The following is a 10,198-nucleotide window of genomic DNA, read 5'->3' as shown; positions in this document are numbered from 1 at the left end:
AAGCAAGTCTTTCAAAAGACTTTCTGGCCAGAAGACCATACACGATGGCATTGAAGCAAAGAACATAATTGCATTAGTGAGAACTCATGGGTGCATGTCTAGATGATTTTTAAAGAGTTCATACAGGTTCAAAAGAGGATAGACAATGTGCAGGACCAATCAGAAACTGCTAATCCATTATGGATAAGGAAATAAATGGAGTAAAGCTTTAAGTTCCAGATAGAAAAAAAAGAAGAGAGTATTGAAGCTTTAATAAATGGATCATTACCTTAGTCCAATTTCCCATTGCAGAGGGAATGTATAGACTGTGAAATTAGAGATTTTGTTAAGAAGAATAATTCTCAGTTGTTATTGATAGAGCGAAAAGGCTAAGTATTTATAGAGATATTACAAGCTTAACTAGGAGAACTAGGTTACTTGGAGACTACTCCAAATCAATTACAATCAACTAATAAAAGGAAACTAAATAACAATTTAATAATGTTCCTAATTTCCAACACTCCCCCTCAAGTTGGAGGGTGGATATCAAGAACGTCCAACTTGCACAAGAGATTGTGAAAGGTGTTACTCCCAAAGGTTGCTGATAAAGAGGCAGTGGTGTCACTGCTGTAAAGGGGGCAGCTGTGTCGTAGCTGTGTCACTGTTGTAATGAAGGCAAATTTGGAGGCAAATGGAGCAGCGGTGTGCTGCTGTAAAGGGGGTTGTTGCTCCTCTCAAATCCGACGATGTATGAGAGTCGTGAGTTGAAGGAAGCAGCACCCAAATAAAGTTGTGCTGATGTTCAGCGCATGTTGCATGTATGGAAGCTGTTGTTGATGTTGCTGATGTGCAACGATGGTGATTTTGTTGCTAATGTGCAACAAATGTTGTTGATGATGCCTTTTCTTGAGGCTGAATAATGATGCTGCTGGGGCAGCTGAATGATGGTGTTGCTGGTGCAACTGATTGATGATGTTGCTGGTGCAATTGTGCGGAAGCTATTGATGATGGTGTGCAGCTGCCTGTGTGCAGCTGATGTGTGACAATGTGTTTATCTCCCATATCTGCCCCTCAAATCCGAAGCTTGTAGAGGGTCGAGATTTGGAAAAAGAGAAGAGAGAATGAAAAATAATGATGAAAGAGAGATTAAAAAAAGAAAAGGAGCAAAGCCAAGAAGATGGCGTGAAAGTGAAAAAAATACTTTTATTTTTATTTTTGGTTTGAAAAATGACCCACCGAAAAAAGGATATGACCCATCGAAAAAGTTAGCCAAAAAAAGAAGAAGAAGAATTGAGTGATGTGGAGACAGAAAGAAAATATCAAACTTGGCCAAGAAAAAAGTTAGGTAGAGAAAGAAAACAAAAAATTGGGTCTGATGTCAAACCTCAGAGAAACTGATATATCAACAAAGGAGAGAAAGTGAATGCTCATGTTGGGTTGTCGTGGTGCAAACAAGCGATGGCAACACAGAGACAAAAAGGACCAGCAGTTGTGCAAAGGTGCTCTCAGGAAGATTATGATAGATGGCTTGGATACGAGCGATCGATGGTTTCTAGGCAGGGGTAAAGAATCAATGAACACAGTGGCTGGTCAATAGCAGTGGTGCTAGTGTAGAGCCTCCTGCATTTGTTGGAGATGTCGTGGGTTGTCCAAAGACATGATGGCTTGGTGAGCGTTGACGAGGCTCACGGAGGAAATAAACGGCTCAGTGAGCAGGGACGAGGCTCACGAAGGAATTGCAACGAAGACGGCGTGTCTGCCGCAAGCGTAGACGACTTAAAAAAATGATGGGCAGGCTCGATGAAGGCCAAAGATGCTGTGGTTGTGGCAAGCATAGTAGACATGAAAACATGGGCTCAATATCTGATTGCAACAGAGAGCATGACTATAGATGGCTCAATATGATTTGTATAGAGAGCAATACTTGTATGAAAAACATAAGGAAATTGCAGCGCAAAAGAAGGGTGCGACTGTTGGTTTAGTTAGATGTAGGAACTGTGGGATGGTATGGCTTTGGTAGCGGGAATAAAATATTGATCATTGAGGAGAGGGTGAACAAGACGACTGTACAAGATGAATACCCATCATGGGTGAGGGATGAAAAGCGCCAACGACTCTCAATTTGGCAAAGGATTTCAAAGATTAGCAACTAGGGTTGTGAAACATCGGATTGTGAAGAAAATAAGGTTTGTAAAAAAGTTTCAAGAGACGCCCTAGAATCGGTGCTCTGATACCATGTGAAATTAGAGATTTTGTTAAGAAGAATAATTCTAAGTTGTTATTGATAGAGCCAAAAGGCTAAGTATTTATAGAGATATTACAAGCTTAACTAGGAAAACTAGGTTACTTGGAGACTACTCCAAATCAATTACAATCAACTAATAAAAGGAAACTAAATAACAATTTAATAACGTTCCTAATTTCCAACATAAACAGACATGAAGATTACCTCTGATTCTTCCGTATCTAGTTTATGAGATGTGGCGTCTGCGAGCAAATGCTTCTCAAGTGTTGTTGTACACTCCTTCAAAGGAGAAATTTTTATATGTTCCGGGTACACCACGTAGCTAGTGTACTATCCAATAAACACAGGACATGTGGAATTATTGTCTAACTTACTGCATTTCTTTTTATAACATGTGGCGGGCTGCATTGCAAATATTCCATATGTCTTCCGTCTATTAGATGGTACACCAGCCACATGGTGTACCCGGAACACCCAAAAATTACTCCCTTCAAAGAGATGACAGATGGAATCTAGGCAGCCAACTGATCTTGTGGCCCTGATAAATGAAAATCAGGGAAGAAAAAAAGAAGATGCCAGTATAGCCGAACGGCTATACCTTTTAAACATATTATATTTAAAAAGCAGAGCCAAGCGGCCATACCATTTAAATATTATTTAAATAGTATAGCCGTTCGGCTGAACTCCTTATTTTATTTAAAAAAAAAGGCCAAATATGGCTATACGAGCTTTACATTTCCCTCCCTGCCTGGCTCGCTTCACTGAATCACTTCCCAATCCCATCAAGGTCTTCAAGTTCAAGGCCGAAAAAGAGGTGGGCAATTCCTCATTTGAGCTCTCATGGTGTCTCCCAAGAAATGAAAGAAAAGCACGAAAGATATGAAATTGAAGAAAAACTTAAGCTTGGTTCCAGTCGTGCCTAAAGCCGTAGACTCTGGCTGGTGGGATAGTTTCTTCAATCCAAGGTTTTTCTTTTCACTAAGCTCAGTCTCCAATTACTCTGCTTCCTGTTTTTAGTGGAATGCATTCAGATTACTTGAAGTTTTAACTAAATTATCTTTATATTTTGTTTATTTTGGAAAATCTATGATGCGGACATCTAGAACAGGTGGTGGATTTTGTTCTGTAATGTTAAATTCGGTAATGACGTTCATAATTAGAGCTCAAAACCTATAAACTGTGCTTTTGTTTAGTTAGGCTGTTGGAAAAATCGGCCTAGGCGCTAGGCGGGTCATTTTTTTCCTTCCCGACTTTAGCTCAATTATGAACTCGCTTCAATTTCTGATGGCCGCTATACGAAAATTGGTTTTTGATTATGTGTTTTGCATCCTGAAAAGAGAGAGATGTGGTTGAAAAGTTATTACTAGAGGGAGCGGTAGAGATTTTAGCCTATAAAAGTAGTATGTAATTGTTAGGAATCTGGTTTGGCCTAAGTTGGATGAGTAGTTGGAAATACTGACTGAATCAGACTTGGGGAATATACAGACACAAACACATAGTCGGGCTTTGCTTGTTGTCATAGACTATGAAGCCGCAATCCACCTCTGGAAGGTTGACAAGTTTGACTTTGTTGTCTGCATGAGTGCCTATATCGGCGTCGTTTTTGGCAGCCTTGAAATTGGACTAATCTTAGCTGTATGTATCATTATTGTGTGTGACAGTAACACTATATCTAACAACTTAAAACTACGCATTAAAACTAATATTTCGTTTTACTTCTGTGCAGGTTGCAATATCTGTGATCAGGGTACTTTTGTTTGTGGCAAGGCCAAGGACTTTTGTTCAAGGAAACCTTCCGAATTCCATGGTTTACAGAAATGTTGAGCAGTATCCCAATGCAAGCAATGTTCCTGGAATTCTCATACTTGAGATTGATGCTCCCATTTACTTTGCAAATACCAACTACTTAAGAGAAAGGTACTAATTAATTAAACCTGAGTAAGAACTAAAGATCTGGGGCTTAAGATAGATAATAGCAAGTACAGGGACTAAGGTTTTGTTGAGTTGTTCTTGAGGTGGTTATACTATCTTTTTGTTTTCTGGTCATGTTTATGTTCTAGTGAGCCAGAACTAAAGATTTGGGGCTTAAGATAGATAAGTGGCTTATCCATGGGACTGGGAAAGAGACATCCCACTTTGTTTGAGAGGGTTTGAATCAGACATTTGATTTTATGATGATCGCACAAATTTTCATTTACAAATGGATTGAATAACTAGTGTAGTGCTTCAAGTTACCAGTCGCTTCTAACCAAGGTGCTTTCTGCTGGTGCCACCATACTCATTAAACATAGAGACCTCTGTGTGTCATCCGTTTGATTCTAATAATTTCCAAATGTTAAGTTGGTTAACTGGCCTAGCGTTTGAGCCATAAATTACTGAAACAGTCTCATGATGAAAGAATTGATTGCATTCTCATGATAATCTTCTCTGATGTATTTTGTTTCATTTGTAGGCACATAGGTTGGAGAGGACTTGATGAAGGTATCGTTGTTGTTGGGACTTGCATGATTTAAAAGCTACAATGATCGAACATTTATGTTGCTGAGTTGAGTGTTAAGATGATGAAACATAAAAACCATGTTGTTTAACTTTATCAAGCTCTCTCACATGCAGGGTCCTAACTACTTTGAGATTGATATGGACATTCATTGCTTCAGCCACATATCAAGGAAGGGTCTCGAATTGTCTTTAAAAACGGAATAGCCGACGCGGCTATACTCGTAAAATATTCTATTTATAGACTATAGCCGACCGGCTCTACTTTTAAAATATCTCTTTTTAAATATTCTATTTTAAGGAGTATAGCCGCGCGACCTTTAAAATATTCTTTTTATGAAGTATAGTCGTGCGGCTATACTTTTAAAATATTCTTTTATGGAGTATAGCCGCACGGCGATGCTCTCTTGTAAAATATTCTATTTATAGAGTATAGCTGAGCGGCTATATTGTTAAAATATTCTTTTTATGGAGTATCTCTTTTAAGATATTCTGTTTATGGCTTGCCGCGCAACTGTACTTTTAAAATATTCTTTTTATGGTATAGTGTACTAAGTATAGCCGCGCGACCTTTAAAATATTCTTTTTATGCGCGGCTATACTTTTAAAATATTCTTTTATGGAGTATAACCGCACGGCGATGCTCTCTTGTAAAATATTCTATTTATAGAGTATAGCTGAGCCGCTATATTGTTAAAATATTCTTTTTATGGAGTACAGTCTCTTTTAAGATATTCTGTTTATGGCTTGCCGCGCAACTGTACTTTTAAATATTCTGTTTATTGAGTATAGCCGAGCGGCTATATTCTCTAAAAATAAAAAAATTAAAAAAGGTATAGCCGCGCGGCTGTACTCTTTTAAGGAGTATAGCCGCGCGACCTTTAAAATATTCTTTTTATGAAGTATAGTCATGCGGCTATACTTTTAAAATATTCTTTTATGGAGTATAACCGCACGGCGATGCTCTCTTGTAAAATATTCTATTTATAGAGTATAGCTGAGCCGCTATATTGTTAAAATATTCTTTTTATGGAGTACAGTCTCTTTTAAGATATTCTGTTTATGGCTTGCCGCGCAACTGTACTTCTGAATATTCTGTTTATTGAGTATAGCCGAGCGGCTATATTCTCTAAAAATAAAAAAATAAAAAAAGGTATAGCCGCGCGGCTGTACTCTTTTAAAAATAAATATAAAAAATGGTGTAGTCGTGCGGCTATACTCTTGAAAAATTAAATATAAAAAAGGGTATAGCCATACGGTTAAACCCGTTAAAACAAATAACGAGTTTGCTGTGGTTTCTCTTGTTTGGTTGCTGGGAAAATGTCCAGAAACCAGGAAGAAATTGAGTAATTTGTTTACTGGAATTATGTTTGACGTTTAAAGAGCAACACCAGAGACATATAGAGACGTTTTTGCTCCTTTCTTTTGGTTTGGGCCGGCTACCGCCACAAGATGAGATTCAGCTTTGGATGGTTCTGCTCCTAAATCCTAATGGGTTGTTGGAGAAATACCAGTTCACCAGTCCTGCTTATTATTCTGCTTTTGGGGAAAATGATTATCTCTATTTAGCTAGCTAGCTAGGTTTGTGTTTTTTCTTCTTCTTAAATTCAAGCGATAAACACTTTTAAGCATGATAGTTTATAACTGTATAATATTCTAGTGAATTGGACTCGAACTCGTCACTACAAACGTCTATGGCACAGAGCATGCCCGTTCCAGGATTCGAGCAGTGTTCGAAAAATCGGCCTAGGCTCTAGGCGGGAGGACACCGACGCCAGGGAGTTAGGCGTCGCCTAGGTGGCATGTAGGCGGCCTGGGCGGGTCGTGTCCTTCTTTTTCCTTTTCGAAATGAAGACAAACGAAGCTTGCACTCGCAGAGGAATGTGGTGCGCGAGTGATATGAAGAGACAGAGGAAACGAACACAAAGCTTGCACTCGCAGTCCAATCTTCAAAATTCAAATACTTGGTTTTGAGCCTCTCTCTCAACTCAACCTTCGATTTTTTTTCTTCGGTTTCGGCTGCTGCATTGATTCTTCTTCTTTTTTTTTTTTCTTTTTTTTTTTTGTGAAGGTCGCAAGGTCAGATGAACATCCAAGGCAGTTTCTTAGTATGCCAGAAGAAGCCCAGCAGATGGTTCTTTAACCTGAAGCACACCTTGCAGTTTGACATTGGATTACACCATGCCGGTCTGAATGACAAAGACAGATCTCTGGTTGATGAGCTTTTTGCAAACAACAAGATTCAGGCATTAATTTCTGTTTAAACTCAGTAAGCATGAGTCTTTCCTGAAAAACACATTAGGAAAAGAGAATATAAAAAAGATTATTCTTATTCTATATACTGATTAGGCATATGTATTAAATTATAGGTACTGGTTTGTACCAGAACATTGGCATGGGGTGTAAACCTTCTAGGTCATCATCTGGTCATTATTAAGGTAAGGCAAAATTTGTGCAGTATGTTTTTCATTTGGTTCCTATATTTACAAAGGTTTCTAGTAGGAGTATATTGCAGCAGCTGTTCTTCAGGACAAATTTACCTAAGTGTTGATTCTCTTGCGAGGAACAGAATATTATGATGGGAAAACAAAGAGATATGTTGATTTTCCAATATCAATCATAGATATATTACAAATGATGGTTTTGGTCACACATGACTATATAGAATAAAAAATGGAAAGAAAGAAATATGTGAATCAGATTACATGCTTTTCTCCCTGTATAATCAACAGTTGCTCAGATTCTACGAGAAAGATGGGAGTAGATGTCCATCACAATCCCCCTCCCTAACAATCAATAAACACAAATCATATTAGTTTCTGAATATTTGCCTCAAATATTAATACTATGAATCAGGTTGTTTGGGGTTTTGAATATCAGAAAATCTAATAAAGTCAATGGATGAAGTCTTGCAGTCCTATATCTAATCAATAAAGCATTTTCCTTTTTATTTTATTTTTTGCTGTTAAAGTTTAGAACGCCTATCATTTGCATTGCTGCTGTGACAGGAGTAGCACAATGATCCTCTTGTACTTAAATATGGTGAAGACACACAAGTTAAAAGCCTTTGGTTTTGATTAGTGTCCTTAGTATTTCATTTACTGAGCCTGTGCAAGATCTTACATGAGCATAGTTTTCTACAGATGTTTAATCCAGCTTACTATGGCTTGGACAACATCTATCACATCCATTTTTGAGTTATGAAAAGAATGATATATCAAACCATAATTTATTTATAAACAGAGATTGTCTGAGCAAATTCACAGGGGCTTATTGAAACTAACAAATACATAGGTTTCTGAATTTCAAATAACTCTTTCAAATTAAAATAAGGCCCTGGGACATGGGAAGTATGGTTCCCCCATAACTTGAACACTTGCCCATGTGCCCATGGCTCCATCAAACTTTTAATTCACTTCGAAACAGAAATTGTGTCTGCAAATTGCTCAGTTTCTTAAGAAACTATCAAGCCATATTTTGCCTAAACTTCAAATAGCTCCTCCAAGTTATGACTCCACCATAACTTCGATGCTTGCTTGTATACCCTTTCAGTTGGATGGAAAGAGTCAAAGAAGACGTACTCAGTAACATTGTTACATAACTTATACTCAGTCACACCTCTCTTCCCTCCACAGCTGTTAATTCCTCCGTATGGACCAGAGCCACAGCACGCCGCCTTTCCTTCCTTGAAACCTTTATGACACAGTAATGACGAAAAAAATATTAAAAAGAAGACATGACTTATCAGCTTATGACAAAACCAAATAAGAGAAACTATAACTTAAAGGAGAAGGTCTCATGGCTATGCATACCATATTTTGATGGATGATTAATTCTTTCTTTAGCGTAAGTGTAGAGATTAAGCGTTGAGTATTTGAATCCTTCAAGCTCTTTCTTCAGCTTTGTGAGGACTTTGGAAAGTAGTCTATTGTGTAGATTCTCAAGTGCTGTAACTTCCTCCCCGGAAGGGCCCGTGTTTCCTGGTTGAATCACTCTCATGCTTGGCGTAGAAGCAATTGGGCCCACGCTTGAAAATCCAAATTTCCTGCCTCCTTTCTTGTATACATCCTGACAAAATGTATATCAAATCACTCCTCCAAAAGATCTTTCCGGATTCATAATCAGACGAACGAAGTTGTACACAAATTGTAACAAGTCATAGAAAAAAGAAGAAACTCGAATTAAAATTTTTCTCCTGCTATGTATGTGTGCAAATGAAGATAAGATTACTTCGATCCAACTTGTCAGGTTGCCAATAACCCAGCCAACATATTCTTCCTGGCTGGTATTGGTGGCTAATGGGATAGAATAGTCATTGCTTCCAATGCTGATTAAGTAGACAGCTTTGGACAGCAATGTGTAGGCTTCTGCTTCACCTAGTTTCTGCCTCAACTGCTTCTCCACCTTCTTGAATTGACTTCGTTGAGTTTTAAGGTCTATCACCTGAAAACAACAGATAACATAATCAAATCATGCTAACGAAAAGCAGGCGAATTACCAAAAATACATTTTGAGATGCTGCAACTGTAACTAAAAGTCATAACAAGGGAAAACATATAATAAGCCAGAGCATATACAAATCCTTGGAAGGTTTCAACCAGAGCACCAGCTCCACCAGAAGCAAAGTTCACCCCATAAGTATAGTCTTTCAACCCAGGTTGTAAATATGCTGGTATAAATGGCAACTTGGCATACTCAGCTGAAACATGAATATAAAATTCAATAGTTAGTTGTATCATGTGTTTGTATTATCAGTTGCTGTCAGTTAGCAGCAAAGATGCTTGAAGAATTGACTGAAAGAAACAATATTACTCACAAGATGGTTCTTACCAATGAAATCTGAGATTAAACGCCCATTAGAAAATCTACCAGTTGGGTACCTGAAGAATGTTTCACCATATGGCAACCAATTGGCCTGGAAATCTTTTGTGGTATTTATGTAGTTATTATTTCCAGGATCATAGAGTGAATCACCAAAGATGAACAGGGCTGCATGTTTTTTCTGAAGCCCAGAATGGCCATGGCAGCTGCTTTGAATAACAAGGCCTGCACAGAAAGCCAAGATATAGATTTGAAACCTGAAAGATGCCATTCCAGTATTTTCTGTTTAGCTTTGTATTTTATGATCTTTTCCTCTGTTTCAATTCAATTTAATAGATGGCTGAAACTGGTGTGAAACTTGGACTTTCGATTTGAACAGAAAGAAAAGGTAAGGAATTTACTTCCTGGTCCAGATAACATAAAGAAAAGTCAAGGAAAGTGAACTAAAAAAGAAAAAGAAAAAGTTAGAATTGTTTTTGTCTTCATTATCAATTGAATCACAAAAAAACTTCTGCTAAGTAGACCATTTATAATCCAATGAAAAGAAAATAGCTGCAGCCTCCTTTACTTGAAATAGTGTATCTTAAAATGTTGACATTTATGTAAAGTTATTGAAAACAATAGTTAAGGACGAATATTCAAGCCAAATTTTTTAAA

General features: G+C 37.7%; 1 protein-coding gene and 1 long non-coding RNA gene across 2 annotated transcripts; one reads left to right on the top strand and one right to left on the bottom strand.

The window, feature by feature from the left end:
- Nucleotides 1-2,989: 2,989 nt before the first annotated feature.
- Nucleotides 2,990-4,924, top strand: LOC117621514. Its single transcript, XR_004584922.1, has 4 exons — nucleotides 2,990-3,189; nucleotides 3,951-4,141; nucleotides 4,677-4,705; nucleotides 4,838-4,924. It is a non-coding gene; the product is annotated as an uncharacterized LOC117621514 (long non-coding RNA).
- A 3,055-nt stretch (nucleotides 4,925-7,979) lies between these two features.
- Nucleotides 7,980-9,812, bottom strand: LOC117621511 (GDSL esterase/lipase 2-like). The gene is made up of 5 exons (XM_034352038.1): nucleotides 9,551-9,812; nucleotides 9,298-9,419; nucleotides 8,951-9,163; nucleotides 8,533-8,788; nucleotides 7,980-8,413 (listed from the first exon to the last, which is right to left on the bottom strand). Exons 1-5 carry the CDS (start codon nucleotides 9,810-9,812, stop codon nucleotides 8,202-8,204), a joined length of 1,065 nt encoding a protein of 354 aa, XP_034207929.1. The 3' UTR covers nucleotides 7,980-8,201.
- Nucleotides 9,813-10,198: the final 386 nt, after the last annotated feature.

The sequence above is a fragment of the Prunus dulcis genome, chromosome 3 (assembly GCF_902201215.1).
Source record: "Prunus dulcis chromosome 3, ALMONDv2, whole genome shotgun sequence".
Taxonomy (NCBI): Eukaryota; Viridiplantae; Streptophyta; class Magnoliopsida; order Rosales; family Rosaceae; genus Prunus; species Prunus dulcis.
This window is presented reverse-complemented; position numbering and strand designations above follow the sequence as displayed.

Coding starts and splice junctions, on each gene's coding strand:
- LOC117621511 (XM_034352038.1), bottom strand. CDS start 9,812: ATGGCATCTTTCAGGTTTCAAATCTATATCTTGGCTTTCTGTGCAGGC. Junction 8,789..8,950: donor ACCTGACAAGTTGGATCGAA/GTAATCTTATCT, acceptor ACATTTTGTCAG/GATGTATACAAGAAAGGAGG. Junction 8,414..8,532: donor TAATCATCCATCAAAATATG/GTATGCATAGCC, acceptor TGTGTCATAAAG/GTTTCAAGGAAGGAAAGGCG.